The sequence below is a fragment of the Eretmochelys imbricata genome, chromosome 2 (genome assembly GCF_965152235.1).
Source record: "Eretmochelys imbricata isolate rEreImb1 chromosome 2, rEreImb1.hap1, whole genome shotgun sequence".
In the NCBI taxonomy this organism is placed as follows: Eukaryota; Metazoa; Chordata; order Testudines; family Cheloniidae; genus Eretmochelys; species Eretmochelys imbricata.
In genome coordinates, this window is record NC_135573.1 from 17,063,441 (window position 1) to 17,084,203 (window position 20,763).

The 20,763-nt window shown below is 43.0% G+C and overlaps 1 protein-coding gene across 6 annotated transcripts in view; it reads right to left on the reverse strand.

Annotated features, from left to right (window-relative positions):
• EFR3A (EFR3 homolog A) overlaps nt 1–20,763 on the reverse strand; it is a 185,572-nt gene that overhangs the window by 42,939 nt on the left and 121,870 nt on the right. For all 6 annotated transcript variants that reach the window (XM_077809786.1, XM_077809785.1, XM_077809789.1 and 3 more), the window contains 5 exons: nt 8,824–8,902; nt 7,264–7,399; nt 3,045–3,209; nt 1,505–1,619; nt 185–236 (listed from right to left, as the gene is read on the reverse strand). In XM_077809786.1, the coding sequence (XP_077665912.1) occupies nt 185–236; nt 1,505–1,619; nt 3,045–3,209; nt 7,264–7,399; nt 8,824–8,902 (547 nt within the window). The remainder of the gene's footprint in view (nt 1–184; nt 237–1,504; nt 1,620–3,044; nt 3,210–7,263; nt 7,400–8,823; nt 8,903–20,763) is intronic.

The following is a 20,763-nucleotide window of genomic DNA, read 5'->3' on the forward strand; positions in this document are numbered from 1 at the left end:
CTGAGCTTCTTGTAAAGCACCTGTGCTTGAGCAGCTGTGATTTTACTCTATATATCTACATATCTTGGTAGTCTGAACATGTATACCACATTTCATAATTTGACTAGAATCAAAATTCAGTGCATTTACAGAATAAGTTATCTACAGAATCTTTTAGAAAATATATTTAACAAATAAGGCTTACCATAAGTAAAGATCTCAGCAACATGATCTGAATCCGCCTAGTTCCCAAATCCCTAGAATCGGGGGAAGATACTCAAAAGTTAGCTTGAATCAATTTCTCTGGATAACTTCAAAATATTATTCAACCACAAATACTGTTTTTAATCACTTCTTGTTTGCCAAGACAAAACAACAAGCTAGGAGACCAAGGTACAAGATTGACTGAAAAAAGAAAAGGGTAAACACCTACAAAAGAGGTACAAATGAATGGTTAAAAAACTGTTTCAAAAGGATAGTTACAGGAAGGCACACAACTGAGTAAGCAATTAAACACAAAGACCATGCAAAGTAACACTGAACAATGCTGTAAATAGAGAGGGGCCTAAATTTCAGAAGTGTCCCAATATTGAATGTTTCCTTATAGCAGTGGTCCCCAACCTTTCTGTGGCCAAGAGCACATTCATGCCTTCAGAAGAGCGTGGTGGGCAGCGACGCTTCTCGGCGGCATTTCGGCGTCAGCTTCTCCGACGGAAGCGCTCAGTGGCGGCATTTTGGCAGCAGCTTCTCCGCCAGAAGCGCTCAGTGGCGGCATTTTGGCAGCAGCTTCTCCGGCGGATGCGCTCCTCTCCTCTTTGTTCCTTGGCGCTGGCCCTGATGGTGGGCATACATAAATGCCATGGCGCCCGCGGGCACCGTGTTGGGGACCACTGCCTTATAGGAAGTGCTGAACTTGAGCCTAAATGTCAGAAGTGCTGAGCACTTGTGGCTTCCAATGAATTCAAATGGAATTGTAGCTGCTCAGCACTTCTAAAAAATCAGGCCTTAAGTGTCCAAGTTGACCACCCGATTTTAAAATGAAAAATAAGCCAACTGAAGTGAAACAAGTTCAACATAATTTTCCCACCATGACTCTTTCTTAATCTTAAAGTCAATTAGTATTGAATGAAGCAGAAAACTTTCTGAATTATTCAGCTGACTAAAAATTTGTAGCCTGAAGACAATTCCATGACTTAAGAAAGCATACTTCCTAAAAATGGAAGGAATTAATGGAACATTAAGTGCATTGATTTTTGGAAACATCTGTATGAGTTTGAAGAGCAGAAATTTTGTAGTGCATGATATGTAGGGCTTTCCAATCAACTGTAATTAAAGTTGCATTTTGGATGCTGGGTTCATACTGCTGTCATTGTGTGTGGCTTGTTTCTCTATCACATTGAATAGAAACCTAGCAGCTAAGAGTTATTTTAAATTCCAATTTTTAAAAGTTCTACTTTAGGAGGTCTTCAGAACAGAAAAGAGTTTATATTCAGAAGCTCAAAAAAAAAAGCAACAAAGTACAAACCCAAGGTGGCTTGTATCCAGCAAATGTGAGGATGTCCCAAAAACAGGTACCTTCCCCATAACGAACATCATAATCTCTGACCGCTGGTAATCCGGGAGATTGCTCCCAAAAAACCCTAAATAAAAATGGAGAGAAAGATTACACTTCAGGCTACTTTCTTTATACTGCAGAGGTTAATAAATGTAATAAATGTAATTAAAAAGGAATAAAATATCTACTCTGTCTGGGTCTCCTGTACCTTTTGCAATGTTCTACTCTGTATTACAGCTGTAATAGATAGCTGAGTATTCATCTGTGCAACTCTGCCTATTACTGTACACCATCTTGTCACGACTATCTCATTCTCCCTCTTCCCCCCAACACACTTTCTAATCTCATCTTTCCTGAGTAATTATACTACTTAAACCAGGGCATTTGACATTAATTGCAAGGTAACAGAGTATTCAGGAGCTGGAAATTTTCCAAGCTAGAACGAAATTTAATTCAATTCCTTACCTTTGCACTTTCCTATGCTATTATTAAACATGAATGGGGTGCTCAAAGAAGAACTCTTACAAGAATATGACTATGCTCTTTCTTCACCTACAAACTACAATGCAGTTATGTTAAATCTGAATTTTTGAGATAGAAAGATTTCTAAAACCATGACAAAGTTGAGTCTTACAATGCAGTTGAGAAATAGTTACTGCAGTTGTAAGGGTTAAGGCATAGAGAAATTTAAGAAACAGATTTATTTTCCAAATCTGCTGAACAAACATTTGAGGGAATCAGACCAAAATAATTGGGGGAAATTTAAAGTAATAATTTTCATTAAATGCATAGCAACACAAATAGCACTAAAGTAACAGGAATGTCTGAAAAGAGAGAAATGCTAATGAAATTATTTACAGAAGTGAATGCTAAAACAGGATTTTATGTCTCTTGGAAACACTGCAGTAACCCAATAAATACAAGTGGCCAGTAGGTGTCGTTGTTGCTGCTATGTTTGATTTTTGAACAAGTTTTCAAGCTGTAACAATTAAAACATATCTCACTAATGTATACTGTGATGCCCAGGTGGTTTTCATATCATATAGATATCGTATACATATGACTGATACACAGCATACATTAAAAATATGGGAATTTAAGACAGCAGCTTTATATTTCAAAGGTTATGTTTTAGGTAAGAGACAAACCCATAGGTTTTGTTTGTATTTTTCCAAAGCACAATATTAATCAGCAATATGACTCGGCAGAAGTGACAGAGTTCCATTTTTATTGTGCCTCAATGACAGAAATCTTATTTGCCCAGTTAACAAGTAAAAAGACAGCTCCCTCTAACTCTCAACCCCACAAACCCAGCCTGTGTTCTAAAAGCTGGTGCAGTCAGACACCTTATTCTTATCTTGGTGGGAGTGAGGGGAAATAGAGAAGAGGTGAATGGCAAGACCTTTACTTAAAGGAGTGCTCTGTGTTTAGACTTCATACCCATGTCAGTTTTTAAGTTAACTTTTTGAAGTGAGTCCATGCTCAACGGGAATAAAAAACCTTCACTCACCAATTGTTTGAATAATGGCATTCTGGACAATCCTCTCATCGCTTTCTTTGGAGCTTGTGCTGAAACTGGCACTGCCAGTTGAGCTACGCCTCTCACCTAATTCAAAATCAACACTGAGACGCAGGTGCTTCAGTAGGGTGTTAAACACTTCCAAGACTGTTGGGCCTGTAAAGTAATAGATAATAATGGCTGTAGTTTAAAAATACCTAACAAAACTAGACACATCTTCAACAATCCCTTTTCAAAAGAACTGTCGATTATGCTGAAATGCACAGGTGAACTTGATTTGTTTGAAGGAGAAAGTAAGCAGTCTGAAACTCAAAGTCTTCAACACAAAACCACAGGGAGCATTATGGCTATTTTAAAGATGGCAACACTCTTTATGACAGGTTTCAGAGTAGCAGCCGTGTTAGTCTGTATTCGCAAAAAGAAAAGGAGTACTTGTGGCACCTTCGAGACTAACCAATTTATTTGAGCATAAGCTTTCGTGAGCTACCGCTCACTTCATCGGATGCATAAAGTGGAAAATACAGTGAGGAGATTTATATACACACAGACGATGAAAAAATGGGTGTTTATCATATACATTGTAAGGAGATTGATCACTTAAGATGAGCTATTACCAGCAGGAGAGTGGGGTGGGGGGAGAGAAAACCTTTTGGAGTGATAATCAAGGTGGGCCATTTCCAACACATTTCCAGGAGTTAACAAGAATGTCTGAGGAACAGTGGGGGGAAGGGGCGGAATAAACAAGGGGAAATGGTTTTAATTTTCCCCTTGTTTATTCCTCCCCCCCTCCCACTGTTCCTCAGACGTTCTTGTTAACTCCTGGAAATGGCCCACCTTGATTATCACTTCAAAAGGTTCTCTGTCCCCCCACCCCACTTTCCTGCTGGTAATAGCTCCTCTTAAGTGATCACTCTCCTTACAATGTATATTTTTTCATGGTCTGTGTGTATATATAAAATCTCCTCACTGTACTTTCCACTTTATGCATCCGATGAAGTGAGCTGTAGCTCACGAAAGCTTATTATGCTCAAATAAATTGGTTAGTCTCTAAGGTGCCACAAGTACTCCTTTTCTTTTTGCGAACACTCTTTATAAGCATGTATAAGAGTGAAAATCTGTCCGTAAGTCTCTTTTGAAAATGGGCCTTAGGGTAAATGTTTTACGCACACAACTAAATCCCTGATCTTTACAGTCTAATTTAAATGCATATTCTCATTGAAGTCTAAAGTTTTGTCTACATTAGGAAAATTAACTGCTGCTAACAGGTGTCATCAATGGATGCAACTGAGCATACATACACTTGCATGAACCAACTGAGTTCAGTGGTTTCAGAAATCTCAGTTAAATAAATCCTGTTTCATTTCTAGGTTTAGGGTTCCAATCCAGTTTTTTGACCATTGTTTCTGAGGTGGTGTTGAATGGTTTGTCCTTGTCGACACTTGCATTTAAACCTTTTCAGCTCAACCCTCTGTTGTCAGCAATGGCTTTTTTCACATTGTAAACAAGGCTAATAGGTGTATTTGTGCAAGCAGGACCACCTTACACCTGGAAGAATCAGGCCCTTGCTTAAAATCAACAATGAAAAACAAACTGCAGGCAGTAGAAGAAACAAAGCAGGAAAAAAAGGAGCTCTTAGGTTAGAGTAGTTCCCACAGAGTAAGTGATTTGAACAGTTTCTTATTGGTTCCTCAGATTTTATAAAAACATTAACGATTATAGTTATACATAATGAAATTGTGTATTTCATGGACAATCGCTAGAAGGGAGAGAGTTAAATGGTACACAAGATCAGAAAGGCTGGACAGGAATAGCACTGAGGAAAGCATGAAAATGGGAGAGGGAGACTGATATGCCTTCCAAATAATTTTAAAGTTCCATTATACACAAGCCTCACAATTAAGTTAAATAAATTTCCCCATTTAAGAAATTAATTAAAAGAGCGTATTTAACTCCCAATTTTTCAAATTAAAAACAATTTAAAATGATCAGTTGTATGATGCACCCATTTATGAAATGCTAAATATATTTTCAATGGCAAATTTATTTGGAAACCATAAATATAACTCTGTGTGTTTTCAGATTCTGAAGAGTATAGTGCATTTTGGAACACTACTTTCCATGCATTCAGAGCATAGCAGAATTAAGCCACCAAACCAAAGTATATTGCTGGTCAGTAGCAGCCTGTAGGAAAGCTGAAAAGTAGGCTTTTTCAGATACCTTTCATTAAGGCTAATAGAATGTCAATTACTCATAGGACGTGACAAAATGAAAAGCAACACTTTTCCGTAATGCATTCACTGGTGGTTGGAGCCTAACATTGATTTTATAATTATGAAGGATTATCACAATGGAGAGAAAGAAATAGCAGTCTCCCCCAAGGATCTGTAGTGGAACCTGTGCTGTTCAATATATTCATAAACGATCTGGAAAATGGTGTGTGCAGAGAGGTGGCAAAATTTCAGATAGCTAAATTCAAAGCTGACTGTTAACAATTACAAAGGGATCTCAAAAAAACAGGTGAGTGGGCAACCAAATGGCAGATCAAATTCCGTGTTGATAAATGCAAAGTAATGCACAACAGAAAAAAAGTTATCCCAACTATACATACAGAATGATGGGATTTAAATTAGTTGTTCCCACTCAAGAAAGATCTTGGAGTCATTGTGGATAGTTCCCTGAAAACATCTGCTCAATGTGCAGTGGCAGTCAAAAAGGCAAACAAAATGCTACAAATCACTAGGAAAGAGATAGATAATCGGACAGAAGATATCAGAATGCCATTATATAAATCCATGCTATGCCCGCACCTTGACTTCTGTGTGCAGATCTGATTGCCTCATCTCAAAAAAGATATGTGAGAATTAGTAAAGGTACAGAGGAAGGGAACAAAATGATTAGGGGTATGGAACAGCTTCCATACGATGAGAGATTAAAATGCTCATCTTCTAAAAGAGATGATGAAGGGGAGAGGATATGATAAGAGGTCCATAAAATCAAGAATGGTGTGCAAAAAAGTGAATTAAGAAATGTTATTTAGCCCTTCACGTAATACAAGGACCATGATTCACCCCCTCTAATTAATAGGCAGTAGGTTTAAAAACAAACCTAAGGAAGTATCCTTCACACAACAGTCAACTTGCGGAACTTGTTTCCATGGGATGCTATGACGGTCAAAAAGTATAACTGGGTTCAAAAAAGCACTGGATAAATTCAAGGATAATGGGTACATCAATGGCTATTAGCCATGATGGGTAGGGAGGCAACACAATGCTCCAGATGTACTTAAGTCTCCAGTTGCCAGAAGATGGGACTAGACTAGGGGATGGATCACTTGATGATGCCCTGTTCTGCTCATTCCCTCTGAAGCATCTGGGACTGGGCACTGTTGGAAGACAGAATACTAGGCTAGATGGACTATTGGTCTGACCAAGTATGGCCATTCTTATGTTCTAAGGCTCAGTATTGATACATATATCTAGTGCCATAAGAGGCACCTCCCAAAGCGGGTGCACTGCTGTGTCTCAATTTCTTCTCCTATTCGGGGCTAGACAAAGTCAGAAACATAATGTTGAATTTCATCACAAAGTCTCTCCTCTACAGTTTCATTTATTAAACAAATATTCAGCATTGTTCCTGGGCTCCTCAAGTTCCTTTTGGTTCTTCCCCAGAGTTTCACAATTACCTTCATATCAGGGCTTCACTGAATTTCCTTACCAAGGACTCCCAATTGTCCTGCTCCCAGGGTCCTGTCCCTTCTGTGGAAGAGGCTCTTCCAGTCCCACTCTGGGCCCTTTGGTCACTGCTCTTCACTTAGTAGTTTTCCTTCTGCCAGTCATTCTGGAGACTCTTAGATCTTGGTCTCCCTCTGACTAAGCAAGAGGCCTGGTCTCTCTCACACAATTACTCAAGTCTACAACCCTTAGAATTCCTGGTTGTAAAGGTCTGAGGCCCTCTAACTGTCAAGGTACGCCACACCTGCAATTATAGGACCAGCACTCTGGAACAAGCCTTAAGTGCTGAACAAAGTATAGGGCAAGTTCCACCTACACCAAAGAGAATGGAAAATCTGATTTAATTTTGGATTTGAAAGAAAAGCTAAAAATGGTAAAAAACAAACAAACAAAAAAATCCAACAGCTTAAGTTTTTATTCATTCTGAAATTCACTGAAATAGTTCATTGGTTTCATACCATTCATTTACCATGACTCACCTATGGATCCTTTAGCAGCAATGGCAACTGCTTCCAAAAGAACCTGAATAATGCCTGCTCGGACTCGTGGTGAATCCCTTTTGCGAGCATCAAGGTGTCCAAGGGTCTCCTGTATTACATGATGGGAGTATTGTGCCTATAAAAGAAAAAAATTGTTTGTTACTTTCCTTTCTAATTAAAAATATCACCACACACAACCATTCAGCCCTGAACTCAGACTAACAATCTTGAGTGGTGTTCTTCTTTGCTTTAGCACTGCATTTGGGCAAATTATACATTTCTAAATCCCAGTCAATAAAAAGCTGGACTAAAGGTGGATAAAGGAGGCCAGGAAGGACCATTTTCCATTAGTACCCCTCATCTTAAATGAAGTACAGCCTCATTTAAGTGGTATGTTGATGGAATGGAAAATATTAGTTGTATTACTTGTATCAATAGTTTGAATTAACAATGTGACAATTCTTTGCCTTTTGGATGTGTGTTCTGGTTATGACTTGAAAGTCAGTTTTATTCTTCCTTCTTCCTCACACCCACAAATCTGAGAACATATGGGATTAGATACTCATCAACTGTGATTCTTGGTCACGGGTACAGGGTAAAACTGTTTGACAACTACTGGAGGATGAGATCAAATTTTCCTATAAGGCACATAAATGGCAGGGACATTGTAGATTCTTTGCCTTCATCTACCACCAAATAGAGATCTGTCATTATGAGTAAGGCTGCAAGTCTGTCATGGAGGTCACGGATTCCATGACCTCCGTGACTTCTGCAGCGGCTGGTGCTGGTTTAGGGATTACACGACTTGGGCAACACCTGGGCCAGAAGCAGCAGTTTGTGTGTGGGAGGGGGCTCAGGGCTAGAAGCAGGGGATTGGGGTTGTGGGGGGCACTTACCTCGGGGTGGGGGGCTCCCGCCTCCCACTAGCATGGCCCTGCAGCTCCTAGGTAGTGAAGGGGCCAGGGAGGGGGCTCTCCGCCACACACTGCCTGCAGGTCCCGCCCCCGCAGCTCCCATTGGCTGCTGTTCCTGGACAACGGGAGCTGCGGCAGCCGGTGCTTGTGGCAGGAGCAGAGCGTGGTGCCCCCTGGCCCCTCCACCGCCTAGGAGCTGCAGGGATGCAGAGCCAGGTAGGGAGCCCATGCCAGCCCCGCCAACCCTTCCCCCTCAGCACGAGTGGGGGTCCTGGGCAGCGCTGCCTGTCCGCTCCCCACCACCACCAGTGGGGTCCTGGCCTGCGCTGCTTGTCCCCCGCCCCCTCCACCAGCAGGGTCCTGGGCCACCTCCCTCAATGCTCCCGGACAGTTGCCTCCTTCCCCGCCCCCGAGCGCCCATGGCCCCCTGTCCAAGATTTAGTCATGGGTATTTTTAGTAAAAGTCATGGACAGGTCACGGGCAGTAAACAAAAATTCACAGCCTGTGACCTGTCCATGACTTTTACTAAAAATACCCGTGACTAAAATGTAGCCTTAATTATGAGTAAGCGAGCATATAATTCATGTTGTCAGCTTTGTTCTTACGGTATGTATAGGTCTAATCACTGGACTAGATCAAACCTACCTGTATAGAATACATGATGATTTTGAAGCAGGAGACAGCAAATTCATTGGGGTCCCAGAGTCTGTGATGGTCTAAATGTCTGTAACAAAAAACCAAAAGACGTCAGTTTTCCCCAGTATTTGTTTTTTATACTGATTCTTGACAAAATTATGGATTGTGTCCCAGCAATTGGTTTTCAGTCATTTTAAACTGAAAGTCCTGTTTGCAATGAGGAGACAATTTTTGTGGTCCCATTTATCATTGCTGTGTGTCAAAAGGTTTTCAGCTTGTTAACTCTTAAATGACGGTCTTGTAGTTACAGAAGAGGACTGGAAGTCAGGAGATCCATGTTCTATTTGCCAAAACCTCTGGCCAGAATGTTGACATTTGGGTGCTGTGACAAAGTTCCTCTACCTTGGTGTGTCTTGAGCTTATTGGCGGATTTGCTCGCCTTGGAGCTTCACGGCAGCCCTCAATTTGGCCGTTTTTGTGAACCCACAGTCCAGGTTAACTCCTCCTGTGTCTGACCAGGAGTTGGGAGGTTTGGGGGGAACCCGGGCCTGCCCTCTACTCCGGGTTCCAGCCCAGGGCCCTGTGGAATGCAGCTGTCTACAGTGCCTCCTGGAACAACTATGCAACAGCTACAACTCCCTGGGCTATTTCCCCATGGCCTCCTCCCAACACCTACTTTATCCTCACCATAGGACCTTCCTCCTGGTGTCTGATAATGCTTGTACTCCTCAGTCCTCCAACAGTATACATTCTCATTCTCAGCACCTAGCACCTCTTGCTCCCAGCTCCTTACATGCGCACCACAAACTGAAGTGAGCTCCTTTTTAAACCCAGGTGCCCTGATTAGCCTGCCTTAATTGATTCTAGCAGCTTCTTGATTGGCTGCAGGTGTTCTAATCAGCCTGTCTTAATTGTCTCCAGAAGGTTCCTGATGGTTCTGGAACCTTCCCTGTTACCTTACCCAGGGAATAGGGACCTACTTAACCTGGGGCTAATATATCTGCCTTCCATTACTCTCCTGTAGCCATCTGGCCCGACCCTGTCACAGTGCCTAAAATTGGTCATCTTAGTTTCTATTTAGGAACCTAAATAAGTGGCTTTATTATCAGAGGTACTGAGCATTCACAGGTCCTTCTGAAATCAACCCCCTTGTAAGATAAATATATTATCCCAATCTTGTAGTTGAGGAAACTGAGGCATAAAGGCCAATATATTGAAGATTCATAGTTTGAGGATATGATCGTATGGGTTCTCCACCATAGGATGCGCACATGCCCATGCACTCTCAATCAGAGACTGCACAGTAGTAATTGCAAGCCTGTGCCTGCACAGAGCAGTATCTTGTTCTTTGAACAAGGGCATTTAAGGAAGCGAAAACTCATTGTTGCTCAGTTTCTTCTCAACAGCCTTCGGCATCAGGACATGGCATTCTGATTTATGTGCTGCAATGCAAAGGCACTTTAGGGGATCCCAAACCACTTTGATCCAGACCATTCTAGTACCATCAGAACACTTTCTGCACACCTCACGAGACCTTCCAGAAAAGAATCAAACTGCAGAGACACCCGTACGTCTTCTTAATCTGCCCATCCTTCTAAGAGGCCGTTTTGACATCTCGGTTGAGGGCACTGACCAACCTATTCCACTGGATCCTCTGTTGTGCAACTACAGCCCCTTTGGAAACCAACTGTCTTACTTCTTGCTTGCCTGGGAACATCATACCTCAGACAAGTAGATATTGGAGGTCATCCACTTCCATCCTATCCTCCCCTCCACCCTCTTCAAGGACCCTTCTCACAAGGAACTCCTAAAATAATAAATTCAGTCTTTCCTCCTCCTGGGGACAATGGAGTCAGTTCCACTGGAATTCGTCAGAAGAGGCTTCTATTCTAATTGCTTTCTAGATCCCAAGAGAGCTAGCGGGTGGAGACCAATCCTTGATCTAAGGAACTAAAACAACTGTGCTCTAGGACATCTCAGAATAGTGACACTAGCTACCATAATCCCTTCCCGAGATCCAGGGGACTGTTTCGTTGATGTCAACCTTCAGGATACTTTCAAGTAGTGATCCACCTGCTCACAACTTTTCCTGTGCTTTGTAACAGGAACAGATCACTATCGGTATCGAGTTTTCCCTTTTGGACTCTCCACTGCCCCAAGGTTATTTACAAAGATTTCCCCAGAGATATCAGTTTGCCTCCAACAGTGGTGGAGCTCAGTATTCCCATATTTGGATGGCTGGCTGCTACAACTCCTGCCAGCTCAAGAGGTCCACATAGCAACATCCAAGACTTAACCTTATTCCAATCTCTGGGGCTCCGTATCAATCACTAGAAATCCATAGGTTTCAGAGTAACAGCCGTGTTAGTCTGTATCCGCAAAAAGGAGTACTTGTGGCACCTTAGAGACTAACGAATTTTTTGAGCATAAGCTTTCATGAGCTACAGCTCACTTCATTGGAGTGAGCTGTAGCTCACGGAAGCTTATGCTCAAATAAATTTGTTAGTCTCAAAGGTGCCACAAGTACTCCTTTTTTTTAGAGATCCATACAGTTCCCAGTACAAAGAACAGACATTATAGGAGCTACCCTAGATTCCACAACAGCCAGACTTTATTTTCTACTCTTTCCAATATTATCTCAACAATACAACTGAGCCAACAAACAGCAAGGGTTAGCCTAAGGCTCTTGGGTCACACGTCAGCCTCCATGTCTGTGACTCTCCATAGAATCAGAATCGTAGGACTGCAAGGGACCTTTAAGTCCAATCCCCTACACTCATGGCAGGACTAAGTATTATCTAGACCATACTTGACAGGCGTTTGTCTAACCTGCTCTCAAAAATCTCCACTGATGGAGATTCCACAACCCATTTATTCCAGTGTTTTACCACCATGAAGTTAGGAAGTTTTTCCTAATATCCAACCTAAGCTGCCCTCGCTGCAATTTAAGCCCACTGCTTCTTGTCCTAACCTCAGAGGTTAAGGAGAACAAATTTTCTCCCTCTTCCTTGTAACAATCTTATGTACTTGAAAACTGTTACCATATCCCCTCTCAGTTTCCTCCAGACTAAACAAACCCAATTTTTTCAATCTTCCCACACAGATCATGTTTTCTAGACCTGTAATAATTTCTGTTGCTCTTCTATGAACTTTCTTCATTGTGCGAGCCTACAACTCAGATGCTTTCAAATGTGAGTAAGAACAGTGTATACCCCAAACTGACAAAGCCTATCCAAACACTTTACAGTCTCTCCTAGCGTGGAGGAGACTTTCACATGGTGGAAGAACCCACTTAGTCTGTGTTGGAACCCCATTCTTGTATTCCGCACCATCAAAGATCTTCACCACAGACACTTCTCTGCTAGGATTGGGAGTGCACCAGCAGGGAGTCACAGCCCAGGGTAAATGGCGTTACTGGAACTGGTGCTTTATATCAACATTCTGGAGCTAAGAACAGTATGATATGCTTCATAATACTTCCTTCATGCCACACGGGTCACTTAGAGTAATGCTGGACAACTGGGTAGTGATATATTACATCAACCTCCAAGGTGGAACAAGATTACAATTCTTGTGCACAGTCGCTAAGGCTGTGGAATTGGTGTTTCTACCATTGGATATAAGTATGAGCAGTCTACCTACCAGGCTTCTAAAATACATGTGCAGACTTCCTGAGCAGATACTTCTGACAAGACCACAAATGAGAACTCAAAGACTCTGTCTTTTGCAGGGTTCTACCAGAAATAGGCCATCCTGAACACCATGAAGTGTTGCCTGTTTCTGCTCCAACAAAGGTTATGGCCATAAATCCCTGGGGGATACCTTGACAATACCATGGCCCCATACTCTTCTTAGCCACCTCTACTACTAATCTTCAAGAGCCTTCTCAAGCTGTGACAGATGAGACACAGCCAGAGCAATTCTCATAGCACTGGGCTGACCAAGATAGGTATTGTACTCAAACCGCATCCACTTCTCGGAAGTAACACCCCCTCATACTTTCTATCAGGAAGGATCTCTTGCCACAGAACTCAGGGATCTTAATTCATCCTGGTCCCTCCTCCCCAAACCTGAAAGCACTGCTCCTCAATAGCTCGAACATGGAGCTAATCTGTTTAGATAGAGTTCAGTCAATATTCCTATCTAGTAGAAACCTCAATACTCACAAGACATACCCCCAAAATGGAAACATTTCCAGTCCTGGTGCTCCCTCCTCAAGCATCAGAGGTTCTGTTCCATCACCACAGCTTTCCACTCACCCATTCATGGCTTTCCCACTCTTCGCACACCCTACAGCAGCCAAATTACTCCAGAGGCCATACAGCTTATTTTTCCCTGTTCAGAACCTGTCCTTCCAGCAGAACCTCAATTTGGTTTTTAATGCATTAAGATCTCCCCACTCCTTTGGACTGATGGCTACCTGCTCTGGCCTCCAACTTTCCCTCAACATGTCATTCATCAACATTACTTCAGTAAAATGAATGGGAGAACTGGGAGCACCCATGGCTGACCTACTATATACCACCTTTTACAAAGGCAAAATTATACTATGCCCCCATCCGTGCTTTCTCCCCAGGTCTCCTTGGAATATCTTATTACCCAGGAGATTTACTAGCCCCAGTTTTACCCCAAACCTCATGCCTCCAGAGAGGAATCCAGTTCTCAGTCACTGGATGTCAGAAGAGCCCCTGCCATCTCCCTGGGCAGACTTCTCAGATTCCCTATTTTAGTGTTTTTTAAAAGAATTTTTTCCTCTCAAAAAATGCATATTTTTAATCAAATTTTGTGTTCAGCCCTCCATTTTAGAATATCTGAAATGTGCCCTGTTCACAGTTTAGTAGCAAGGATTGGATCGTGCTTGGTCAATAATCCTTACCTTTATAGAACTATAGTTGATGTAATGGGTGGAATTGTGTTCACCAATGGTTCCTTTCATTGGCAATATATTTTATACAAGAAATTGTTTTATGTAACTAGGCTCAGAGGTCATACACTGGGTACATTTCAAAATATAAGATAACAAGAATATAATATTTTAAAAGTATTTGGGGGGGAGGAAGGTGTTCAGTCTTGTGTCGTTCCTGGTGTGTTATTTCTTTTGGCAACAGAAGGCAGAAACAGAAGTAAGCCAAAGACCTTTTATTGGCTAAAGGAAACCAGTATTAGTTTACAAGGTCACCTTACCTTCTGAAGAGTCTTGAGAATATTGAAGAGTCTGTGACCTTTCCAGTTCTATCTTCAGCAATTATATATAGTAAGTCCTCAAAACTCTTCTGGCCCACAACACAGATGGCCAAGTGAAAAAGCCAAGAGTTTCTTCTGTTGAGACCACAATCTCCACAGAAGAGTCATCATTCTAAATTGGTTTTGTGAGTGACTTACTCCTGTATGATTGTCAATAAGACAGTTTAAAACAGGGGTTCTCAAACCGGGGGTCGGGACCCCTCAGAGAGGGTTACAAGGTTCTTACATGGGGGGGTTGTGAGTAGTCAGCCTCCAGCCCAAACCCCGCTTTTCCTCCAGCATTTATAATGGTGTTAAAAATATAAAAATGTGTTTTTAGTTTATGGGGCGGGGAGGGGGGGGTCACATTCAGAGGCTTGCTATGTGAAAGGGGCCATCAGTACAAAAGTTTGAGAACCTCTGGTTTAAAAGAAGCAGTTGAGAGTGTTCAGGGTGAGCTACTGCAGAAATAGGAAATACTGATCCTCTTGTGGAAGCCAAAGTGCCAAATGTAGATAATCGTTAAGAAATATTTCTATTATAGTAGCACCCATATAGAGGCCCCAATAAAGTTTGAGAACCCAGTATGTTACATGCTGTATAAACATTAAGAGTCAGTCTCTGTCTTTCAGAATTTACAATCTAAGATTATATCCCCTTAGCAGTTGGAAAACCTTCTCCCCCATTCATCCGCCTCTGCACCAGAGAGATGAGGCTTTGAGCTCATATGGTCGGCTGTCTTCTTGAGCTTCTAGAATAACCTTCAATGTATGAGGCTTGGATTTGTCTTTCTACTTCCTCTTTGCCTCAGGAAGAGGAGGGTCCTCTGGCCATCGACTTGTCCAGGTACTCAGAACCAGACTTGTTGGTGTTAAAACAACATTCCAAGATGAACAGATGGAGCTTATACTGCACCTCTTTTGTGCCCTGTATGTGAAACTGGTGCACAGAGTGTCTAGCAGATGACTGACACATCCAGAGAATGCCCACTAGTTAGTAATTAACATTTTTGCCTTTCAAAAAGCACAGTGCTTGAAGTCTAATATATTTTATTTAAATCAGCCACTACAGAATACAAGGGGCAAAAGGCCTGAACATCATGCCACATTATAGATCCTAACAACGTGGACAAAAGGCCAGAGGACCCAAAGAAAAAAAACTAATATTCTGTATTAAAAAAGGTACATACAGTAACAGTTTTTGAGGTGTGTTGTGCACATATACATTCCACTACAGGTGTATGTGCACCTAACACTTTCTAATTGGAGACTTTTGCCAGCAGCGCCACTAGGCAGTGCATGCACTGCTGCTCTCCTTGTGTGCAGAGAAAAGGACATAAAAGGGGTGTGTCCACTACATCCTTGTATATGAAGTGTCCAGTGCAGTAGGGAAAGGCAAGAGGGTCATGGACTAGATACATACCCAACACATCTCAAAGAACAAGTTACTGTACAGATAAGTAACGTTTTTCCCCCACTTTCGAGTGTACATATACATTTCATCACAAGCGATTCATCAGTAGATCTCTTGCAGGTGGAGGACTTCAGATCACTTGAACAGAGACTGTAGCACTGACTTGCCAAAGTTGGCATCATCTCTACAGGCTTGAGTGATGTCAATGTCTGGAAAAGGTATGAACAGATGACTGTGACGGCTTTGCAAATATTCTCTATAGGGATGTTGCTCAGAAAAGCTGATTAAGCAGACTAAGCTCTAGCAGACTGAGCTGTTATCCTTGAGGACTTTAGTAAGATTGTAGCACTGCTTAATGCAGTCAGAAATCCAACAAGAAATTTGCTGAGCGGTTACAGGTTGGCCTCTAATTTTCTCAGCTTATGCTACAAAGAACCTGAGAGAGCTCTGAAAGCCACAGTGTAATCCAGATAGAATACCAGAGCTCTGCAAACATCTAAGGTATGGAGTGTCTCTTCAGCTTTTGAGGCGTGAGATCTTGGGGGATAAAAACAAACATCAGAAGATGAATTGTTTGATTCAGGTAGAAAGCTCAAATTATCTTTGGAATAAACTGAGGATGTGGCCTAAGAGAAACTTTGAAAGGAGGATCAGCTAAGAGATCTTGAAGTTCTGAAATTCTCCTTGTAGAGATGACTGCCACTAGGAATCCCTTCTTCATAGGGAACAGAGACAGTGAGGAGAACCGATTAGTCTGGAGATGACGAAGTTAAGATCCAATAAAGGTACTGGATCAGACACAGGTGGGTAGATGTTGATTAAACCTTTCAAAAATCTGGAAACCAGAGGGTGAGAGAAGACAGAAAACCTATCCACTGGCAGATGCAAAGCAGATATTGACACCAAGTGGACTCTCACAGAACTAACTGATAGGTCAGAAGATTCCAAGTGTAATGAAGTACAATACATGTGAGATCTCTGTGTGATGGGGTGGTATGGGCTGAGATTGCACCTAAACAGAAAACCTCCATTTAGTTACTGTACAGTCTCTTGAACTCCTTATCAGGAGCAGATCTAGATGAGACTGCTGAGTGCACTCTCTGGTGTCAGAGGAGTCAGAAACTGGGTGGGTGAAGAAATAATCAAAGTCCTGCTGAGGGACTTGGTAACTTCTATCAACCCACTTTGCCGTACGTGGCATAGAGGACAGTGAATGTTCACTGGCTCTAACAAGACTTCATTAATCAGAAGGGCAACCCTTCCTGGGGCAGGAGCCTATAGAATATTAAGGGGACTGTGTGAGTTTTCTTGTACGAGCTCAGCCTGATACCCTGAGAAGTAGCTACTCTTCTCATCAAGTCCTGAAAGACTTTAAAGTTTTCTGGAGAATGAGATGTCAACTCTGGGGTGACTGCTTCATGTCAGGAACAGGGTAAAATATTGGGGCAGGGAGTAAGTAGAGAAGACATCTTGGCTTTCTTTCATTAATTCCCCTTCCTCAACAAGATCTAGTACAGCTGATGGAGGGATGGTGGAAGGAGTCTCTCCAGAGGTTTCCTGCACTAGACTCTCCTCTTGGACTATAACTCTGATGGAGGACTAGACTCCTTCGGAGCAGGCCAAGACAAGTACGGTCATGGAGGATATTCTATTCTCTCAGTAGACCATAAGGGAGGGTACCATAAAGGAACCTCTTTTTAAGAGTACCAGTCCTGTTCCTTCTGCCTCATGTCCCCTGAACAAGATCTAAAGCCTGGTCTACACTATGAGGTTAGGTCGAATTTAGCCACATTAAGTAGATTTAAAAATGACTGCGTCCACACATTCTGTCAACCTAAAGGGCTTTTAAAATCAATTTCTGTACTCTTCCCCGACGAGGGGAGTACCGCTAAAATCGACCTTGCTGGGTCGAATTTGAGGTAGTGCGGACGCAAATCGACAGTATTGGCCTCCAGGAACTATCCCAGAGTGCTTCATTACGACTGCTCTGGACAGCACTTTGAACTCTGAAGCACTAGCCAGGAAAAGCCCCGGGAACTTTTGAATTTCATTTCCTGTTTGGTCAGCGTAGCGAACTCAGCAGCACAGGTGACCATGCAGTCCCCCCAGAATCGTAGAGTGTAGAATGTTTATACGCTCCCCCAATCATCTCCATTCCTGAGGTTATCGCAGATTACAAGGCGAAAAAAACGCACTCGCGATGACATGTTTTCCGAGCTCATGCAGTTCTCCTGCACTGAAAGGCCACAGCTTAATGCACGGACACATTCAGCGGCAGAGGCCAGGAAAGAATTAAGTGAGCGTGAAGAGAGGAAGCAGGACACGATGCTGAGGCTAATGTGGCAGCAAACAGACATGATGAAGCATCTGTTGCGGGGAGCAAATGGACATGATGAAGCGTCTGTTGGAGCTGCAGGAAAGCCAACAAGAGCACAGACTCCAGCTGCATCCACTGTATAACTGCCTACCCTCCTTTCCATGTTCCATAGCCTCCTCACAGACGCCCAAGAACGCGGGGAGGAGACTCCGGGCACCCAGCCACTCCACTCCAGAGGATGGCCCAAGCAACAGAAGGCTGTCATTCAAACAGTTTGATTTTTAGTGTGGCTACAATAAGCAATGTCGCCTTGTTCTTCCCTCCTCCCTCACCCCACCTGGGCTACCTTGTCCATTATCTCTTTTATTTTTTTTTAATTAAGAAAGAAAGAATGCATGGTTTCAAAACAAGTTATTTTATTTCAAAGGGGGGAGGGTGGTTGGCTTACAAGGAATTAAAATCAACAAAGGGGGCAGGTTTGCATCAAGGAGAAACACACACAACTGTCACACCGAAGCCTGGCCAGTCATGAAACTGGTTTTCAAAGCCTCTCTGATGCACAGCGCACCTTGCTGTGCTCTTCTAATTGTCCTGGTGTCTGGCTGCCCAAAATCAGACGCCAGGCAATTTGCCTCAATCTCCCACCCTGCCATAAACGTCTCCCCCTTACTCTCACAGACATTATGAAGCACACAGCAAGCAGCAATAACAATGGGAATGCTGGCTGTGCTGAGATCTAACCTAGTCAGCAAACAGCGCCAGCAAGCTTTTAAATGCCCAAAAGCACATTCTACCACCATTCTGCACTTGCTCAGACTATAGTTGAACTGCTACTTACTACTGTCCAGGCTTCATGAGCCATGGGAGCAAGGGGTATGCTGGGGTAGGTGCGACCGCACGGTGCTGCCCGCTGGGAGAGCAGCCTGAAGCAGAAGCCTCCAGCTCGCATGATATTCCAGGCAGGACTGAATCTCCATGAAACAAAACTTAAAGAAGAAAATGACCTGGAGTCTCTGGCTCCCATTCAGTGCTCTAAGAGGAGGATAGCCATGTCTGTCCAGGCGCTCCTAATCGACCTCACCGAGGTCTGCCAGGAGCACCCAGGAGATGTATGATGGCTATCAGTCCTACTGCACCATCTGCCACGAAGGCAAGGAGTTGCTGCTGTGTAGTTATGCAGTACTGTGTCTGCCAGCAGCACCCAGGAGACGTACGGTGACAGTGAGCTGAGCGGGCTCCATGCTTGCCATGGTATGGCGTCTGCACGGGTAACCCAGGAAAAAAGGCACGAAACAATTGTCTGCCATTGCTTTCATGGGGGGGGGGGGGAGGGGGCTGACAACATGTACCCAAAACCACCCGTGACAATGTTTTTACTCCATCAGGCACTGGGAGCCTAACCCAGAATTCCAATTCCAGCGGAGACTGCGGGATAGCTATCGCTCTGTAAGTTGATGCTAGCCACGGTAGAGAGGACGCACTCAGCCAACTTAATGCGCTTAGTGTGGACATACGCAATCGACTGTATAAAATCGGTTTCTAAAAATAGACTTCTATAAAATCAACCTAATTTCGTAGTGTAGACATACCCTTAGAGGGGAATAAAAGTACAGGCCTCATAAGAAGAAGTAGTACTCGTCTGGAAAGAGGAGCATTCTCTGTAGGGGTCCAGGGGGGCTTTGGTAACGACGAGACCTGCTGGTCAGAAGCCGCCCGAGGACAAGGTAGATAGAATGCTGCACTCTTAATCGATGTCAGTAGTGCCGGCATAAGGTACTGGCAGAGATGATATCTATGGCGCTGGGAGCGACAGTGGTGCTGGCAGTGCTGACAGACTAAGGCTAACTGATAGAATTATATACATTGAAGTTGGCAAATTGAAGCAAAAACTACAGGAGCTCCAACTCTTGCCATGGGCGCTGAGACGGAACTGAGAGTGGGGTGGTAGACATGCCCCTTTTTTGTCTTTAGCTCAATGCACAAGAAGAGCATGTGCTACCTAGTGGTAATATTGGCAGAAGTCTCCTACTCAAATGAATTGGGTGCCCCTAAACCTAAAGTGGAATGCATATGTGCATAATCACTTGAAAAAGAATAAGTGTTACAGTAGCATCCAGAGGCCCCGTACAAGATCAGGCACTCATATTTGATATTGTACATACAATAAAAGAGTCCAAGCCCCAAATAATTTACAATCTAAAAATAGGGACAAAAATACAGGGAGGGAAAGGGTGACAATAAGAACAATAGTTTATATACATTTTTAACGAACTGTACAATCCTCAGGCTTTGAAGTTTCTTTTTTAGTACCTGGTCAGGAGATACTAACAAGCAATTTGTCTAGACGTCATCACTGACATCATAATAGAGATCTTAAAGTATCTGAAGGAACACAGACTTCTGGATGTGTGAAGTGATTTTTGGAGGGCATTCCACACAAAACAGAGGGCAAAAAGTTATCTCTGGGAGAAGTGGACAAGCAGTTGAAAGAGGCTACCATCATTAGTAAAACAAAGGGTGAAAGTCACAACATGGTGAAATAAGAGATTGGTTAAGTATGAGGAGCTAAAATTCGAAGGACCTTGTTAATAAGAACTCAATTGTTGTGTCTGATGTGATGAGAAGAGAGCTCATGCATTGCCTGGAAGTATCTCTGGTAATATACTGTCAAGGTTCCTCCCCCACTCTGAACTCTAGGGTACAGATGTGGGGACCTGCATGAAAAACCTCCTAAGCTTATCTTTACCAGCTTAGGTCAAAAACTTCCCCAAGGTACAAAATATTCCCCCCCGTTGTCCTTGGACTGGCCGCTACCACCACCAAACTAATACTGGTTACTGGGGAAGAGCTGTTTGGACGCGTCTTTCCCCCCAAAATACTTCCCAAAACCCTGCACTCCACTTCCTGGACAAGGTTTGGTAAAAAGCCTCACCAATTTGCCTAGGTGACTACAGACCCAGACCCTTGGATCTTAAGAACAATGAATAATCCTCCCA